The sequence below is a fragment of the Phalacrocorax aristotelis genome, chromosome 9, assembly GCF_949628215.1.
Source record: "Phalacrocorax aristotelis chromosome 9, bGulAri2.1, whole genome shotgun sequence".
Classification (NCBI taxonomy): domain Eukaryota; kingdom Metazoa; phylum Chordata; class Aves; order Suliformes; family Phalacrocoracidae; genus Phalacrocorax; species Phalacrocorax aristotelis.
In genome coordinates this window covers 32077039-32097594 of record NC_134284.1, presented here as the reverse complement: position 1 = coordinate 32097594, position 20556 = coordinate 32077039, and the positions used below count along the sequence as shown (strand labels likewise).

The following is a 20556-nucleotide window of genomic DNA, read 5'->3' as shown; positions in this document are numbered from 1 at the left end:
AACACCCACTCTTGTTCTGAGGTGAGAATTACAGCCACCCTAACGCCCAGGAGAAACCTAAATGTACAAGAAATGCAAAAAAACCCCAAGCCTCCAACTTACAGCAGAGCTAAGAAAGTGAACGAATTGGCCTTTCCTGAAGCTGGTTCTGACTTCACCTAATAAAATTTTCCACAGGTGGACACATGCAACGTTGCCACCCAAATGTATCTCATTAGCAAACCTTAGTGTTATTTTCTTAATTTTGATACAGAGAAGATGATACATACATTTTTCAGTGGCTATTACACGTTTAAGTATTAACTAAATCCATACACTGTTTTCCATCAGTGCTTGAGAAATTATTTTTTTGGCAAAGAATCATCTGCCAAGGCCAATGACAAATGTATATGTATCAGTGTCAAGAAAAAATAAGCACTGAAATGGGCACAATCAAGTATGTATAAAAAATGTGTTTGCTCATTCCTCCAATCAAGGATCCTTGTTAAATAATCACGTGACTCACATGAGAGGCTACAATTAAGCAGTACAGCTCACATTCATGATCAGGCCAGAGCCCAAATATAAAGGGCATCATTTCCAAATTTGGCTCACGAGTTGGTCTGAGGAAACGCTGTTTGCTCACTGCTATTAACACAGCTGAGAAGAGGTGCTACATTTCTCAAAACTACTTTCATTGATTATTGCCTCATCCTTTGGGAAGGATGGAAAATTTTAGCTAAAAGAATCTGCTGGAAAAAAGTCATTTCACTAAAACTGGATTTTAATTTTTTTTTAAATTAAAACTGTTTCCAAGTAAATGTATTTTTTGTTTTGGAAAACATCAAAACCAAGTGTCAAGTATTTAAAAATTCATTTTTTTTTCCTCTGATGTCATTCTTATTGCTTTCAGCATTTTGTCAGAGGGCAACAGTGACTCTGCACATACCCAGTGCAGAGTTACCCACTACACTGAATGACAGTGGTGATCCCAAGGTCAAAGCTGAAGCCAAACCAGCACTTGTACAAAGGCATTACAACCTCACTCTAGAGAGGATACACCTCAACAAACAGCTCTTTTCGTCCTTGTAGGGTGTCAGGGTGTATTTCTACAGCTCACAACCATAGAAGCCCAGCCAGCTTCCCCTGTAAGATGCTCCAGCCACCTCTCACTCCAACTCCCAACATCCTCCCTTAGCCTGCTCTGGCCTTTGGTACCAAACATTTCAAAAAGATGTTTAATAAGATGGGCCTCAAGACTGACTGAGGAGCCCCATCAGCAGCTCCCATGCTGCCTGAGCATTTTCCTTTCAGCATAAGCTGTCTGCTCTTTAGGTACCACATGGCGTGCCACGGCTACATTGCCCTCCACCTTCTCCAGCTCAGCCAGCAATTTTCAATGTAGTACTGCATTTTACACTTCATTAAAACTCAGTCAGAAAACAATCAGTATCTTACTGAAGTAAACTATCCAGTTTGTCTTCACAGTCTACGTTTATAAATAGATGATGCATTTTTCCCATTTTCCATCTACCTTAATGTTCTTAACAATACCAATTAGATCAAATTATTAAGCCTGTGCTTGCTGTATCTTTTTCCCATTCCTACTTCTTTGGATGCAGGCACTACGCTGTTAATCTCCAACTACCACTGCACACTTCATCTTCTATTATTTCTTCCTGTCAAGCCTTCATTTATTAAAAATCCTTGTTATTACTATTTTATGCTGAAGATTGCTCTGTTCATCCATTTTAAGCCATTGAATGCTATGTTTAGGTTTGCCTGCAGGAGTCAGTTCACCCCCCAAGGAAAGCAGGGGTTTTCGTGCAAAACAAAAAGAAGTTATTTTTCTGGAAAAAAAATAATAATTACCATCAAAAGCCACTGAAACACAAAGAATTCAGCCATTCCTACTTTTCTGTGACTCATGGTTGGCGTGCACTTTCAAATGGTAACAGAAGAAGCTGCTGGTTTGAACAGGACAGGGACCAAACTGAGATGGGAAAAGGAGAAATTACTGTATTTCCCGCTGCCATCGATCACCCCAGCTTCTAGACTTTTCAAAAAATAGGGCCAGAAAAGCCTAGCTCCATCGCTGGACCCAGGCAGCGGCACCGATTCTTACACCATCTGGGCAACATCCCTCTGCACTGCCCGTACAGCCCTCCGGCAAGGGAGCCTCAGCCACCCTGCCCCCTCCAGCAACCTGTGTTTCTCTATCCTACACATCCACATTTGCCAAACATCTTTTCCAAATGACTAACCTCTATCTCTTACATTGCAGCTGAAGCCGTATCCATTCCTGCCCACCATGCACCTGGAGATTAGGTTGACTCAGGCTCTTTTCTTGGGCTTTCATGTACTTAAAGACTGCTCTTGTTCTGTCCCCCAGTAGTTCTCTCCTTTCACTCAAACAAATCTAGTTCTTTCAGTCTTCTCTTCTAGATCATGTTTTGTTTCCCAGACATATGATCACCCTGGTTGCTCTCCTCTGGACTTTCTGCATTGGTCCTGAAGTGTTATGCTCCAGACTAGACACATGCTCCTCCGCAGGACATTTGTTGCATGATGCACACAAAACCCACATCGCCATATCTCAGTGTGATTTTTGCTGTTTAGCAACAGCAAAACAGTACAAGCTTTGCAGCCTGTGGTAGCTTGTGTTTGACTTGTGACCCTCAACACCCCAGTCCTTCTCCAATGGACTCATCTGTGGTTCCTCATCCTGTGTTTATGAAGTTGGCTCTTCCTGCTGAGATGCCCTGTCCTTGCTGAACCGTTTCCTATTTACTCAGATCATTTATACAGACGGCCAAGATCATTCTGAGTTGTCATGGTCTTCCCTGTAGTTTCCCAGTGCAAGATGTAGGAGCTGGAGAGGTTGGCTGGTCTCCAAGGGTCTGGAGAGTAAAGCCATTGCATTGGGTGCTGCTGTGGCACAGCGCTCCTCCAGGTAGTCCTTGCATGGTGAAGGGTTGAACAAATTTGCCTCTGCCTTAAAGAGCGAGGATTTTATGCCCTTCCAGTTGAGTAAAAGAAATAATTGAGAAAGTAAAATTAATTCAAAAGCTTTTTTAAGAAAAATTTTGTTAGTAGCTCCAATGAAACAAAGGGTGGGGGAGATGGTTTTGCTAGGAAAGTCTGTCTCCAGAGCTCATGAGCACAGGAGGAAGGCACCTGCTCAGTTTCTAAGCTCAACCCCCTACTACTACAAGCATCACTTTACCTAATTCCCTCCATAAACTGATTAGACTCCTCTTGAGAGTAGTTTGGATTTCTTCTTGCTATTCATCCTTCTCTCCACCCTCACTTCCTCTCCTCCCCAGCCTGAACCCTCCTGTAAAATTTATACAATTTTGTCCTTGTGCCTACACTGACTTTTAGCATAGCTCATTTCTGCTGGCTGTTTGCCCCAAGCATCAGGAGCAAACACACCCTTCCCTCTAAACTTCCTGTCGGAGGAGGTGAGAAACCAACTCCTCTGACCCATCTTCTCAGAAACTGCCTTGAACCAGGCACAGCAGAGCAGTTATGACCAGAAACCTGAGCAAGGAACACTGCAGGCAACATGGTGTTTTGCCCACATCTAACTTTTCCATTTCTAAAGGCCACAAAAGCCTGGGTCACCTGTGCTGGGTGCAGGAACAGAGGATTCCTGGGAAGCCTTTGACCTTACCTGGTCTGGCAGTTACCACCAGCCAGCAAAATGGGTCTGAAATTGGTTGAAAACTTCTGGAACAGCACGCTTTTTTCTAAAATGCTGGTTAAAACACAGAGCACGGCAAGGCTGAGGAAGGGGTTGTCACTGCAGCTCCAAGGCCAGGTCGGGAAAGGGAACCTCATAGCTTCTAAAGACTTCACATCCTGCCCACAGAGGAGCCTGTGCTGCTTTCCTGCTCACACAAAGTGAGAAGGGGAGGGCTTTTAAAAAAGCAGTTGTCGTGTATAGAGCCTAAGAAGGAAGAGTCAGATTTGCTGTCTTCACTGGCTTTCCTTCCCTTGCTCAGCACCAATAGGCAAGTCACATTTTTAAGTAACAGAGGGACCACTACATAATTATTTGAATCCAAGGGCGCTGGGCAGCTGCCAGGTCAGGGAATGCTGATGGCCTCATGACTTCACCACAGTGGTGTCAAAGTCATCTGCCAGAAAGAGAAAAGAACCTGCTTGGTATTATAGTTCAGCAGCAATTAGATGGGCTGGACCAGGAGGCAACTTCATTTTCACCAGTGACAGAGAACCAAGGTCACACTCCTGTAGAGTGCATTAAATAGGTGCTAACAAATCCTACTTGCTAGTGCACTAGCTCTTGGATTTCATGGGTATTTTCAAGCTGAAAGTAAATTGTGTTGATGTTGCTGCTCTTCAGACACCAATGGCAAAGAATAAGACATAAATGCAGGGTTGAAAGTAAGCATACTGACTGCAGTTGTTTGTATTTTTCCCGACATCAGCAGGAAGTGGAGCTATTGCAAAATAAATTCTGTCCTGTAGGAAAATTTCATATTATTTTCATTTTTCTTTTCATCTCAAATCAAGGGGAAACAGAAAAACTTTCTATAGAAGAGAAAGCTCCGCAGAAAAAATGTTTGGAAATGTTGAAACACATTGTTTCAGCAAATTTAGCCAATGTCAGTAGAAATGGCAAATAACACATGGTATTTCCTCTATGTTGTTCAGTTGGAAGGGTGAATGTCTTTGCAAAACATAACTAAGAATCCTTAATATGAATTTAGATGTGAAAAACAGGTGAAAAAAAAACCCAAACTATCTTCATGCACCTAAGTAAAAATAGCTGCCCTACATTTTTCAGGAAAGAGGAATGACTTTTTGGAGTCTCAGCCTGAGGCACCTCACAAACTGACTCAACCATGATGAAGCTGAGACCCCGTTGGAGCAGCCTGCACTGCCTGGGCCTCAGCAGACCCAGACCTAGTTCAAATGCAGCTGCTGGGGACTATTTGTAAGACCCGTCACTTCAGTGTGCATCAGTTGTCCCATCAGCAAAATAGTAATAAAAGTATCTACCTCCTTATGCCTCCCCAGAATGCAACCTGAGGAACACCAGCTTAGTCTTGCTTCTGTGCTTTTCACTGTCGCTTGGAAAGCAAAGGATGATGTTGGCAGAGAGCTGGCCAAGAGAAAGCAAATAGAAACACGGAGACAAAGCAAGGCTCCAAGTACTACAGCCTTGCTAAACTCCTGGTTCCAGTAAATATCAAAGACCCAAGTGGGTTATGGGCAGGGGAAGGAGAAAACGGACTCCTAAGAAAGTGCTGGAGGATGTGGCATTTCCATTTCCAAGATGTTGCTGATATGGTGAAAAATCCCTTTTCTGTTCATTTAGCACAGCTGGAACTTTGCTAAAATCAAACCCTCCCTGTGAAACATTTTTTGCAAATCAGCACATTCTGCAGCACATTTTTCTTCCCTTGGCAGGGAGGGAGGCGTCAGGAGTTACCACCCGGCTGTGATGACACCTCGTAGGAACAGGGAGAAGAAATTCCTGAAATCATTATTGCTGAAACTCAGGCTTTAACCAATATAGCAGAGGCACCGTGTCCACTCGCTGCTAACAGCTGCAGGCAATTATCTGCAGGCTGAGATGGGAAAACATGTAACATATTTTATGCAGATGTCAGACTACAAGAACAAGTAGTAGAAAAGGGAGCGACCAAAGCTGCACATCTGGGACCAGTTCACAGAACTGTGTAGAAACAGGTCGAGATTCATCCTGTGCAGATCACATTAGAAATTTTCTTGATGACAAAGGAAAAAGAAACGAAGCTCTTCTGTGCATCTTCTACTCTTTAGGGTGCAATCAGAGCACATCTTCAGCATTGCTATTAGCATTCCTCCACCAAAGAAATCTCAGCAAAGCATTGAGCTCGCATTTTCAAAGATGATGCTGGAAAGCTTCCCAGATTATATATTTTCCTCTTTAATTTATACCCCTGAGGATAATGCTAATGAAGGCAAAAGTGGTGAAACATCCTTGGATCCAGGTTGATTTATTAACAGCGGTTGCATTATTCTCACTTGGAGAATGATGCTGGTGTCCCAAGCTTCCAGAAAAAAAAAAAGTGTTTGCTGGTAGGTTATCAAATACAAGTTGAAAATGTACGTGCACAGCAGATATGCATAAGTGCATTGCACAGTATGATTCATCTGCAAAACATCTAGCATGCTAGATACTCTGTTTAAAGTAGGTTAGAAGAACAATTCATTAAAAAGCAACAGCAGAGAGAAAGGGGGGAAAATGAAGCCCAAACTCTGAAATGTCCTACTGGGAATTACGTATTTTCTTCCCACTCCTTGTTCAGCCCTCTCTCCTCAGGTCGCTTTTTAGTAGAGTTTGGATGGCACAGGGAAGGACAGCGAGGTAAAAATACATGTAGCTAGTCAAATATTACAAATGCCACCTTCATGGCCAAGCAGTTCTACCAATATTCCACGGATTATACATGGTCTGTTTACCATGTTCAAAGTGAGAGCAGATTGCGAAGATTTTACACAGCATAAATTGCAAAGCCCATCTCCTTAATTCTGACCTGAAGTTCTACTACACAGCAACTGAATTATAAAGGTAAATATCAGAAGCACTTTGAAGAAAAAAAATTCTCACAATGGCAACTAGCTTATACTATGATAGCCACTCAGATGAACCACCGTAATCTCCAGGTGGTATTTTTTAGGGTAAGGAAAGGAAAAAAAAAAAAACCACAGAAAAAAAGGTGCATGACTTGGCAATTCTAAAATACAATGGAGAACTCTGCAGTCCAGAATTAGTGCTTTTAAAATGGAATTTATGTGTACTTGGAATAAATGTCCTACTAAAACCAAATGTAGACAAGGTAGATTTCTAAACTCTGCTACCAGCAAAATCAGGTGAAACATATGAATTGAAGTGGTAATAATTTGAAAATATTTGAGGCTGACTCCTCTGGGACTTCTGACTCTCACACATCATCTTGGAGCTTCTTCACCTTTGGGCCCAACACCTTTCCTACAAACTAATTATGGTCTGAGAATCACAGATTATACGCACAGAGTTTCAGGGTAACCAGGAGGTTCTGGGAAATCAATTCTATTTTCAACCACAGTGATACTTTTGCTAGAGCAGTAGAGAAAACAGCAACAACATGAATGCTGCATTATGACTGTTTTAAAGAACTGCAAAAGCTGCAAAAGAGAGGAATCAGCCTCAGCTTTAGGTCAGCCCCACATCAAAGGTGACTCTCAATTAAAGTTCAGTGCACAGCAATATTGCCATTTAGAGCATCTATTTGGTCAATGATGTTTTCTGAAGATATAAACCTTTGCAATAAGAAAAAAAACAGTAAACATGGTACATCCTGAGACAGAGATAAGCACTAACCAGAAGATGAAAAAATGGCGAGCCGAATTGGGATACACATTTTTGTAACTTTTACAAGGGGCAGGAGAAGGCATTTCCCTTTTTACTACAATCAGTCTGCAAATAACATGATTACTGTTCATATCATACAGCTACACCCAGGCACAGAGTAGTTAAGCCTCCAGTTCAGCTGAAGTGCACATTTAAGCACGCTTTTTTTTAATGCACATTGCTGCGTGTTGCATTGCGCTTCATTGCTGAAGTCAACAGGAATGAAAATATCCTGAAATGCAAAATGATTCCTACACACATGAGCAGCAAGGGCATCTCCTCTGCCTCTAAATTAAGGCCATCAAGGGAAAGACCTAATTAAGACTTATTGGAATTCAGACCCCGCTGTACATCAATAGTCAGTGGAGAGATGGTACCTGTGAAACCTCACTGCACCCTCCCACAAAGCACATGGAGATGCTGCTCGGTAGATCGCAGCAGAGATGAGACACACTGCTCCCCAGGATAGCCTCCTGCAGGTTTTCACCTCCCACCCTGACCATGACCTCTGTGCACGTTCCTCGTGCAGGGAGGGGGACACAGCTGACCCGAATATGGATTAACACTTGCATAGTGGTGGCAGACTTAGAGCAACTTCTAGGCTTTGATCAGGATCTAGCCCTTTGGCCTGCCAATAAATTTGGGATTAAGAGCATTTCCAAGCAGAGATGCTCTGCTGGCTATGTGTGTGTCAGGACCTATATGGGGTGAGGGACTCCCCACCTCCCTGGCATACAAAATGCTGCCTTTGGTGGGTGTAGGCATCCTCCCTGAATCAGCCTTGCTACCTCCAAGCTGGGGGGTAAGTTTAGGCCTGTAAATGGCAAAGCTTCCTTGCTGATTGCAAGCCATAAATGCAGCCTGTCTCTCCAGCAATTCCTTTACAGCTGCCCCCGAGTGCTTTTGGGAGCAGCGTGTAAGGGACTAGGCTCAGCAGAAGAAATTCAGTACAAATTCGAGTGGCTCAGGCTGTCTGCAGCCCCTCTCTGCACAGCTGTGCTGCAGAGGCTGCCCAGGGTGAGGGTTTTTAGGCTGCTTGGTCGTACAGCCAGTGACTAACACAGCTCAGGCTGGGAAAGGTTGGGGACGTTGTTCAGATCTGTAACTTCTGCATTTGCAGCTTTTGCAATGTGCATATGAAGGGTGCTTCGATGGGGTGAGGGAGAGCCGCCCCGGGCTGTGTTTAGGAGAGAAAGCACTGCCAGTACTGCCAGCGAGAGGCTCCTGCCTGGCCCCACGGCCAGAGGCTGCGCCCTGGTGCCGCGGTTCCTCCTCCTCGGCCACGGGGCTCACCCAGGGGCACCTGCATGTGCACCTGAGACATGGACTGATATTTGCACAGAAAAAACCATCAGAGACGGGACGCACAAGATCCCCAAGGGCTGGGAGCAGGAAGGTTTCCAGCCTGACGAGGCTGCCCCGTACATTTGCTTTTTACTGGCTGCAGTTAACAAGCCTTTCAATGTCTTTAAAGCTACCAACAATAAATCAGCTGCAGTCAATAAATTCAGCACTGCTGAAAAATAAGACATAATTCATGCCCTGAATGGCACAGTAAAGCCTCAAGCTGACATAACTCCGTGGGTCTGCAGAGTCACCCTGGCCCAGAAAGCATCCCTCAGCAAGCATCCCCCTGCGCTCCGCCCTCACCTGTCCCCAGGCAAACACCCCGCTGCAGCGCTGCATCCGGGACGGGAGTCACTGCTACGTGAAGCAGATGTTGGGGATGCTGCGGCTGTTAATAGCAATTGTGTTGAAAAAAATCTCTGAAGAATCGGCTACCTTTTCTGGTACGAGATCTCATGATAATTGCAGGCCGTGTCAAGGACAGGCGTCTCATTACAGCAGTGAAAGAAACATTCAAATAACTCTTTTAGCAGCTGTTATTTAAATAAAGATGGAAAAGCCTAGTTTTAAGGAATATTAAAGTGTAAAGCCAATACTTATGAGATAACACCTTAATATTTGAAAGAGACACTCTTATGAAGGCTGTAGGCATTTCCAACAATTTTTGGTCTCACCTGGACACACACAAAACAACATTGTTGTGTCAAAAGACACAACAATAACATTATAATGATCTTCATTCCAGGTTTTCAATGTCTTTAAATGTTAATTTTCACATTGCTGTAATGAGCTAGGAGAAAGGCCTCCATTTTACACACAAGTGACCTGAAGCAGCCTGGTCTAATGGGTAATAAAGCAAATTTATCCATGATATATCTTCTACTTCATTTATCCCTAAAGTTAGAAAAACACATGCTCACCTTTATGGATATGCTTGAGACCATTCTAATTTTTTAAAGCAGTTAAGAATGAGCTTATGTTCCGTATAATTAGGATCTTAAATACTTTATTGAAAGAAGGAGGACTGAAATAGATGATTAAGGTCCCCTCTATTTCAAATCTTGTCTTGCAGGTAAGTGCCAAGAATTTATTCTCACTGTTGAAGGTATGGGGTTCTTAGGTGAACAGGCTGACCAGAAATCATAAGTGCCTTAAAAAACCAAGAATACTAAATGTAGGGTGTGTTCCTGAGTGCTGAATCATGCCAAGTCTACAGCAGCACATGTATTTATTTTCCCTAAATTAGCAAACTAATTACAAATAATACTTCATTACTTGAAACATAGTTTGCTATGTGATGGCCGCCTTCTCTTTTTAAAAAAGCAATAAACAACACAAGAAAAACAAGAACCCCCTGAATTTTGTAAGCAGCCTTGAGCTGTCAGTAAGAGAATACAACATGAAAAACATAAGAACATAAATGCTACATTATAAATGAAAAAGGCTTAGGGGGTACTTGGCCCATTTTAGAGGTACCGACTACTCAGGAGGGAAAGTGAGGCAAATACCTAAGAAGTCACCCATTTAAAAACCTCCATTCCCTGTTGATGATGTGGACCTGCAGCACAACTCCTTGGGTATTTCAGGAACTTTGAGCTAAAACACACGTGCACAAAGTAATTAGGCCTTGGGGCCAATTAGGTCTCAGGGCCTAAAGCAGAGCCAAATGCTAGTCCTGAGCATCGCAGGTCAACCCAGGCCACGCAGCTGGGCCAGCAGCCTTTCAGGGGACAGTCTGTGAAGACATGACAAACAGATGTGTGGGATCTGCCCAAACTTTTCCAGGAGGACTGAGCCAGAGGCAGCACCCAGGCATTTTCTGGGGTTGCTATCCCCAGGCAGACTGAGAGCACACACTGAGTGTGCATGTACTGCACAGTACAGTTTTGCGGGGGGGAAATCTGTAACACATCTCATTGAACAGCATTTCCAGAGCTGCAGAAAAAAGGCAGATGTGACTCCCAGGAAACCTTAGACTGGTGAGACATAGTGAACCACCCAGCCCAGGGGAGACTCGCAGCCCAGGAAATACTGCAACACGCAAAACCCAATGCTTGCCGCAACTGGGACATCCAAAGCCTCTCTCCTCCATGCCATTCTCCTCCTCCCCATCCTCTGCTCCTCAGTTCCTTGCCTATAAATAAAATATTCCATTACTGAGCAATGAAGATTAAAATAAGGCAGGTGAGACACCCTTCCTGGTACTATTACATTCTTTCATCTGCCTCATCCTCTTCCTGAACTCATCTGCAGCCCTGAAGGCTGAAGAAAATCCATCAGCATGGAAGTCAAAGCAGGGATGGAGCTACCTGCATCCCTGTGGGGAACAGGGCAAAGACAGCTGCATTTTGATCTGTATGGAGTTGAGAACTACCTTGCTGCACAGATTTTAAACCAGGAGATTTTATGCACCTCTAATCATGCTTTTCATCCCCAGATGCAGAGCACTTGCTGGAGGATCCCAACAGGAGCCATTGCTCCTACTTTACCCAAGTGGGAATGAAGGATGGTATTTTAACAGGAATTTTTTTAGATGACTGATTGTGGGCTGTGATGAAATGGCCACTTTGTCAAGCTTCATGAGATTTACAGGAACAGAAGGATCCAAGAAGAAATCCGCTGTGTTTCTGTTCCTCTCTGCAAAATCTGCTTGCGCTCACAGAACTCCAGGGGATGGGGAAAGCATCCACCAAACAATCTCCATCACCTACACTCCCACCAGTATGTCAGAGGTTTTGAGGGACTAATCCAAGGAGCAGAGAAAAAATAAATTCTCTATGTCAGGAAGGACTGAAATGTCAATAATAGAATTGGTATGAATATATACACTTCCAAAGTGATATTAAATACAGCCTCAGTTGGCTAAATCTGAGCAAGATTGCCTGGCAGTTGAGGACGTATTTCCAAACAGCTGCTTAGGCTCCCCTGTGGCATACGCTTAGGTCAGTGAATCCACCCTATCAAGACTTTTTCTACAGCAACCCGAAAAATCAGGGTTTGGATCTTGGCTTTTACAGCGCACATGGCCTTCAGCAGTACATCACCATGGATGCTTAGGGAGGGGCAGCTCTTGCAAAAGCAATACTTGGAAAGGGGTGGGAAGGCCACAAAGAACAGCTGAGCCGGTTGTCTTGGGGAACCTGCTGCATGTGATTGTGTTCTTACATCCCCTAAAAGCGTCAGTGCCAAACCCGAGCAGTGCAGACACTCACATTCATATCCACTTCTCTCTACCCAGGTGAACCGCAGGGCTCTCAAACTGCCTGAAAAACACCAAAAGCCTCTTTCATGTTGAAGTGTAAAGCCACCAGTAATCCACCCTCTCCAGTAACTGAAGAGAAACAAATTAATTGAGATTTACAGGTGAAGCATTACCAGTATAAACACAGGCTGATACTAGGAGCATCTCACTGCAGCCCCTTTCTGGCAGGGGGTTTGGTGGATCAGTTTGTGGTGAGAGCATGTGGGTACAGGGCACAAATTTTTAAACTCAACCTCTACAAACCACAGGAATTAGAAAGGTTTTATAAAAGTGTCTTTACTAAAAGCATTAAGCCTAGATGGTCTGTCCCCATCACAGAGCAACAGGAGCCAGGATCACTAACGGTCTTGTGCACAACAGCTACACCCATCGGAGCATGAAGTGCTCCCAGGATTTGGTATCCTACTGCCCCCAGGAGCAGTAGGCAGAGGCTGCTCCTCAACTTATCTGCCTCATCCAAGCAGCTTCTAGTCCCTCCTTCCCACCGCGCCTTGCTGGCACATACCAAACAGGTGCCATCCAGTTATATCATAGACCTTTCGTGCCACTGAGGCACCCTGGGGGATCCCAACCAGCCCCTGGCTGCTGTTCCAGAACGGTTCCCATAGGCCATATTTGCCACCCTATGGTATCCCTGTAGACATGTCCCTGTAAACCACACTGCAGATATGCACCAATGCACAAGGCTACATACAATTTCTGAGATCGTGACACAGGAATCACCATCTGAATGAGCTCCTGCCCTTTTTCCCCTCTTTCTCTCCCTAAATACACCTGCACCATGGAGGTACAGTCCATTCTTACATTCTGCCATTTCTCTAAAGGAATCCATATGTATTTATCCTGGGGAATGCCTGGTAGCCTGTGTAATATTTTTGGAAATAATTCTTTTAAAGGCATTTTAATCACTGTTGATGTATAAAAATAAATAACAGAATCTGTGACCAGATGGTGTGTTGGGTGACATGGGGCTCTCTTCACCAACATGCAACTGCTCACCAGCCTTTCAGGACTGCTTCAGGCTCCAGTCCTTGCAAGAGCTGCCTGAAAGCTCCTCTCAACCTAAACCAAAACCACCTTTGGGAAGAAGAGATGCTCTCCATTTGAGGGAGAGAAACATTTTCAGCAAAACCCAGGTGCCGTGTATAAAAGCAAGAGAAACTGCTTTGTCCCTGCCCAGAAGCTACTGGAGTCAACCTTCATTGTAGCTCTGCAGGAGAAGCAGACATGGGATCTGCAGCTCCTTATTGCCTTGACTTTGCTTGAGAAATCTCTGAGCTTTCTATTCCTTGTGGGAATTTTTTTCTGCACTCCAAATCATTGCCGATTTTCGTTGATCTGAAGAATGGGGAGTGAAATCCATTGCTTTTCTTCATTCAGAAACCACTCACAAGGTTTTGACAAAAGGCCAGCTTGGCTCAAAGCCGGGCCCATGGCTGGCTTGAAAATATTCCTGAACCTTTCAACAATCCCTGGCTAGTTTTCAAACTTAAAACAAAAGCCAAGATCAGGGAAAGTTTGCAAATTTTGAGGTTGTATAAGAAAACTTCTGTACAACTTGTGATAAATTCCCACCACTTATTCTCAGTTGTTTTCATGCTGGGAGAATCTCTGAATCTCCAAACCCTGCTCTTGCCTCAAAGAGCATAACCATATTTTTCACAAAAACAACTGGTCTGAGAGGTGTGGAGGAAGATATAGGCTGTGTCAGGAAACTACCTGGAAAACATACCGTCCAGTTTGCTCTTGTTTGAATGCATTCTTCCTTCTCTAAAGTGTCCCTAGGAGCACCATTGTATAGGGAATGTTGTAAGTTTATGGCAGTGTTGTAAGTTGCTGGAGCTAGGTATCTCCTGCTGGGTCCATTCCTACAGCTTAGGAACACGCAGGAATCCCCCTCTGAGCAGGAGAATTAAAGAGTTTTCTGAAATACTTGGCAGTTTTAGATATTCAGCAATATGACAGACCTCTTATTCAGCAACTTAAGAGTATTTAGTCACACACAGAGAAGTGGGAAATTATTTACTTCCCCCAGTGAAGGGAGCAGGAGCTGTAGCTGTCTAGGTAATGTGGAACAGAAATGCAGGTGCTGCAGCCACAAACAGAAAAGGAGACTGCATGCGCAGGACTGCACTGGTTGGGATGCTGCTCTGTCTGACATGGTCAGCTAGACACACACACAACCACACAACAATTACTTATTAAATGGGAAAAACAAAATGGGAAATGTTTAAAACACAGTACTACTCTTATGATATTGCTAATTTGATAGTCTGTCCATCCACAGCTAGCAAGAAGCAAAAAAGGTCTGTATTGCTCACTTTTATCTCCACCTTGCCAGATTGACACCTGCAAACAAACATGTCTAAAGCCCCTTTGCAGAGGATTCCAAAAGCCAAAAATTTTTTCCTTCTCTTCTTCCTTTTCTTTCTTCTTTCTATTTCTTTCTTTCTGTCTGTCTGTCTGTCTGTCTGTTCTGTCTATTCTGTATTCTATAAGCCTGAAGCTACAGATCAGGTTAAGCCTGAAGAAGCCTTCGTTAAATGTAAGCAGTATCACAGTCATTCAACTTAATGGGGATTTACACTATTTAAGAGACCACCCCTCTTTGTTCTGTATGCTAAGATTCAGCATGGGCATATTTTTATCCATCAGTGAACAACAAACGCTCACCAGATCTTTTCCCCCTTCTTCATGTAATAATACTATTGAGACAACCCTACCTGGAGACCCTAATCCTGCCCCCCTTCACACACACACCCCCGACACCTGGAACAGCCTTTACATAGCAAGCCATCTGCCTCTCTCTCTCTCCAGTAAAAAGTCACGTTTCACAACCTACCACTCAGATCAGCGAATGAGCAGCACATCAGCAGATTTGCTGCCTGCTCAAAGCTACAAAACAGCAAAACATTTCCCACATCAGCCGATGGGCGTTAGATCCCATTTTACTACTGAACTCAGGAGCATCAAGCAGACAGAAAAGCACCAGGGAAACATCCATGTTGAGAGCACACACATGCACAGATGCACACTCAGACCCTGAAAAAACCATACAGAGGGGTATCAGTGGAATAATACACGTAGTCATGCAGACTGTGTTGTTTCTGGCCAGCAACTCGTTGTGCTGATTGACTGGAGGGGATTAGAAAGGACTCAACCCAAAAACGCAGCTCCTAATGCTCCTGCAGCTATTGCATAACAGAGACCGACTCCCGTCCCAAGCCCTGACCCTCAACTTACTCAAGGCAAGTTTAATGCTGTCGGGCTGCATAATGGAAACATCTACTTCCCAGTGATGAGGAATCTAGACAGGATACACCAGCTTCCCCAGGTCTGGGTTATTTGGTTGTTTGGGTTCTCTGATCAGCAGCAATAGGAAAGAAAGTACGGGAGTGTCACCAGGAAGGAAATAGAGTAATTTTATCCCAAACATTTCTACCAGGAGCTACTAGAAGCTTTCTGGGGTTTATTAACAGATATACACCTGCTATTAATAAACCCACTGAAGAAAGGAACCCTAAACCAAGAGAAACCAAATACATCCCAAAAGCAAGCTGCAAATCAATGCACCTGCAGACCCTAGCTAAACTAAATGCATCTTAAGTCAAATGCACCTAAAAAAACAGAAGGAGGAAAACACAGCAACCAAAAAGTCCACGATTAAATGGGTACGTCTCAAAGGCATGCAAGAAATATACAAACACTTCAGAATTGGCACTCCATTAAAAGCTACATGTTGAAGTAATATAAGGGGCTGTGCAGGAACTCCAGGTGCACGGGGAATAGCTGAAGTAACTCCTTTGAGATCCGTCACTCCAGATGTGTACAGGTGTTTGACAAATGAGGACAGAGCCCACCAAGTCAGGTAAAATCAAATGCCCTCCAACATTTGCCTGAAATCTGGATGCCCTGTGCCTAGCAAACTGCAAAGAGCTTTAGGGAACTTGGCTGGGTCCTGCGTCCCCCCTCCCCCCACATCAGCAAAAATGAAAATTTGCAAAGGCCGCAATTGCTCATTATTTTCTGTTTTCCTGCGTGCGCTCACTAACTCCTTAGTAATGTTTCCAAGCAGCCAGGCTGGGAGAAGAACCGGGGAAGGGACAGGAACGAGACAACCAGGAGATGCTGCTGCCAGGGCCCCTTTGTTGAGCATCCCTCGGTACCCCTCGCCTTTTACCTGGAGATGCAGTCGCCATGGCAACGGGCGGGTGTTCCCTGGCAGAGCCGAAAACCAGCTGTTCCCGCTGCTGAGCCCCATCTCCATCCCGCAGCGGAGCCCCAGCTGCATACTGGTCTGCCCCGTCCGCAGCCCAGTGCACCCCAGTGCCCGCCAGCAGCAGGTCCTGGGGGTCCGGCGGGGCTGACATGCTGCCTGCAAGGCGGCCGCTGGTCTCCGGCTCTCAGGTTGCAGCAGGAGCCACCGAAAAAGCTGCGGTGGCCACCGAGGGCTGGATGGTGCTATGGCCGCACTGGAGTCTGGCTGGCTGCGGGGACTCGGAGCCGCTGCCGCTGCTGTTGCTGTATCTCCACTAGTGCTTATTACGCAGGTGAAAATGGCTTGTTTAGTTGGAGCCTTCCAGCCCTTGCGTCACCCTGTGGCTGGCATATCACAGGGCAGGAATCTGCCAGCCTGGCTGCTGCTCTCCCCCGTTTAACTGCTTCAGCAGGGTAGGCATCGGCTTGTGTGTATAAGGGAAGAAATGTCCCCTTCCAGGCAGGCACACACCTCCCCCTCCTCTCCTGCGCTCCCCCAGACAGCACACATCCCCCTCCTCTGCATCCCCTCTTCTCTAGAGCATCCCACAGAGTGCCGCAGCCAGGCACAGCAACGCGCCCACCATGGGAAAGCCGCTGGCTCCTTCTGCACCTCCAGGCTCAGCAGAGAGGGGCAAGACAGCCCACGGCGAAGCGCATCCTCAGAGCTCCCCATTTGCCCCCCCCGCCAGCCCCCAACCCAGTGGAAGAAGCCGCGCTCTGCTCCCAAGCACCTGGGTTTGTTTACCCAGTTGGCTCCTTTCTGTTTGCAGCCACGCCAGAGAGATGATCACAGCTTATTGCATCTAAATGACACTTGTCAAAATAAACTCACAGCAGGTGTCTGTGTGCCTTTTTTTTTTTCCTTTCCTTTTTTTTTTTGGTGTGCCATTGTATTTGCTTGCTTACAGAGGCAGTGTGAACTCTCAGGGATCCTTGCTGTCACTGACAGCAGCAGTGGCATGAGAGACTGCAAAGGTGAAAGTACAGGGCAGGCTCTGTGACACTTCCCAGGTGACTGGGAACCAGTATCCTTGCCATCCTTTCACAGATGAGGGAACAGAGTTACCGGATCATTCCTGCATTGCATGGAGCTCCAGCACTAACAGGTTGAAGTAAGGAATATACTGTCTTGCAGAGGGACCTCTCTGTTGTGATGTGACAAGTCAAGCTACAAAGTGGAGAGGTAGAAGACTCGGCATCCATCTGGCTCTTTGCCTGTTGCAGCGACAGATCGCCAGCTGTGATCTTTATGTCACAGCATCCCTAGGCATGCTTCAGACCCTCTCCAGCTCCAGCATGCTTATGCTTGGGTTTGAAAACTTAACATGTTTCTACTCTCTCCAGGCAAGGGGGGAGGAAATTCAGGATAAGGCCACAATGCAAGACAACGAGCCTCAGAAGTAGCCTCCAGCATTTCCATTTGTGTTATTTTCCCAGGGAATCATCACCCTTATCCTCACTCCAGTCCAGGATCTATTTCTGGGAGCCATCTTGCTGCTGCCTGCATCCATGCTGCTCAGCCCCAGCTCCCCATGGCCCTTCAAAGATGGGCTCCTCAGCACGGTGGGGTGGACCAGGGACAGGGGTGTCCTTTTGGAGGTGTGCAGCCAAAGGCATCAGCATAAGCAACATGCTCACGATTAGCCAAATCACACTGGAGGTGAAGTGACTACTGTGAATTCAGATAAACGCTGTCTCAAACTCTAAGTAGGGAAGGTGATTTTAAAGAATAAGATGTTATTCTGGTTGGGGTTGCATGGTTCAATTTTATTATGGAGATACTGTAGGCTAAGACCAGCAAGATTTGGCTTTAAAAAGGGAAACCACATGACTGTTTCTATATTCTCATGAAAAAAACTCTTTGGAAGTAGCTATAAACTGAGTACTATCTTCTGCCTGGCCTGTAAGTTCTGGTGCCTTGTGGGACAGCTTCTGCAAATGTGACGCATGACATACCATGATCAACTGCACTTGTATGTGCAGGGCCCCATGGACTTCTGAGGCTCTGCCTGCCCTGATAGCCACGCTTGAAAACTCATCGTATAGGTTGGTGAGTTAGTGCTTGAGGCAGATCTCAACAGGCAGTGTGGGCCTAGCCACCAATAACTTCTTCCTTGTTTTGAGCTCACTAGTGTGATTAATTACCAAAAAACAATGACATGAAACACATTTCTCCCTTTTCTATGCTTTGCGCCCTATTTCAAGATCAGCAATGATTATACAGGCCCTTTTACTTTCAGGGCAACATATGCTTTAACGCAGCATGCAAGGCCATCTAGGCTAGAACAAGAAAACTACTCCAAACCACTTGGCTGAAATATGGCTATCCAGTGGGTAAAGACTACCAGGTAACCTCCTGTTGAGCCACTGCTTTGTTAAAACAGTTACAGAGGTGTCACACAACACAGTCCATCAAATTCGGTTTTACTTGTGAGTTACTTCCAGGTAATCCATACTCCAAAGACACCTGAGGTAGACAGAAAACATATCTTTGATACCAGCTTCAAGTTTTTTGAATGAGGAAAAAGCTGCCTGACCCATGCGGCTCTGCTGAATCCCTTGTTGTAAACGCTGATTCTCTTGTAACTCACTCATAAAGCATTTATTAAGCATTATTTAACATTTTTGTGGGACAATGGTGGAAATATGCCCTTTAGTGTGCTCAAGGTGCCTTATATGCACAGGCTTATTGGATTTTCTTTATTTGTTATGTCAAATAGGACAGTGTTTGCTGCAGTTCAGTAGCATATGATTTTAGTCATCATGTTTGTACTGCCAAATCCCACACCTAGAGCTCACCTCATGAGCAATGGAGATAAATTTACCTAATTTGTACTTCTGTCTTTGACCTATACCACGTTGTGCACGGTATAATGAATGTCTGATTATGATTCTGGCAAGATTCTGGTGACTTCAAAGTTGCTATTAATAATGTTAATGATATACAGTATGTTTTCAAAAATACGTTGTCTCATAGTGCTTAATACATGTCCTTGTTCAGACTCTCTGGTTTTCTTTTGTGGCCATCACTCTCTGTGGCGGCCCTACGATATTATTTGTGTGAGTTGGTAATGGGCTGAAGGGCTCCGGAGGAGGCCTGTAAGAGCACCAAACCCCTGACAGCTTTGCTGTGTGAGCAGTATGCAATCACAAAGGTCTTCTGATAATGCAGCATCATCAGAACGTGTGCACACAGGCTACGAATGATTCATTTCTACAGTCCAAAAAGGTTGTCATGATCTGAGGGTTGCTGGTGTGAACACAGATATTGTTACTACAGTAAAAGACTTAGAGGAAAGAGGGTGGACTGTGTGCTGTGCTTATTGAAGAGAAATGGGGACAAGTAGGGAAAAGCACATAAATAAAGCAAAAAAACGTTTTTTGCTTCAGGGTTCCCACTTGTAGTGCAACCCAGGGCCTTATTTTACCAGTTCCTGTACAGTCCCCAGGTGACCTGGAACAGTCTCATGCAATACAATCAGCCCTGCTCATCACCATGCAATATCAGGTGAGAAACTAGAGGTCCAATTTCAAACCTTGGATACAAATCCTGGGCTCTCACTGACTGTCACAGGTGTGGCACATACATTTCTGATAGCAAAGCTTTGGTTTGCCAGGATGAATGAAAAAAAAAAACAACACCAGGAACAACAGGACAGGTACTCAAAAATCTTGATCGATCTATTTTGCGAGCTTATACAGAAAACTTTGAACTTGGCACAACCTGTGCTGTCATGTATAAGGTTATGTCACTAGAGAGTTTTCAGGCTTTTTTAAGATCCCCGCAGGAAGATTAGGCTAGATGAAGATTTAATCAAATGTGTACTTAAGAGAGGTGTGAATTTAAGTAATACTCGGCACAAAGGAACAAAGATGATTACTTCCTGTTTTCAGTGAATTTTCAAAAGCTCTCGGTAGTCTACATCATATTGTGTTGTGTTGAAAACTGATTTGCAAAGGGCTCATCTGTCTCTGCTCATTGGTATTTAATTCTCTTGCTCTTCCCTTTGGACATTATGAATCTCTGAATGTATGAAGTCTGAAAACATCTACACACAAATTGCTTCTCTTTCCATTATAGCCTTTGTGTTCTGGGTCTGATGTATGCTGCTGGGCCAAAGTGACTTTGAACCTCGAGGGGGTTTTTGGTCTCTGATGTAACATTACCAGCAAAGAGCACAGGGCTTGGCAGGGTATATCAACTGATTCAGCAACAGAAAAAAAATCTCCTCTTCCTCAAGGAGGTTCTAGAATAAATTAATTGCAATAGGAAAATGCAAAGCAAAAAAAGAAAAGAGGC

The 20556-nt window shown here is 44.7% G+C and overlaps 1 protein-coding gene across 1 annotated transcript in view; it reads right to left on the bottom strand.

Moving 5' to 3' along the window:
• Nucleotides 1-16530, bottom strand: part of RTN1 (reticulon 1) — a 120005-nt gene extending 103475 nt beyond the window's left edge. The window contains exon 1 of the mRNA XM_075104190.1: nucleotides 16177-16530. Coding sequence (XP_074960291.1) covers nucleotides 16177-16366 — 190 coding nt within the window. The 5' untranslated portion in view covers nucleotides 16367-16530. The remainder of the gene's footprint in view (nucleotides 1-16176) is intronic.
• Nucleotides 16531-20556: the final 4026 nt, after the last annotated feature.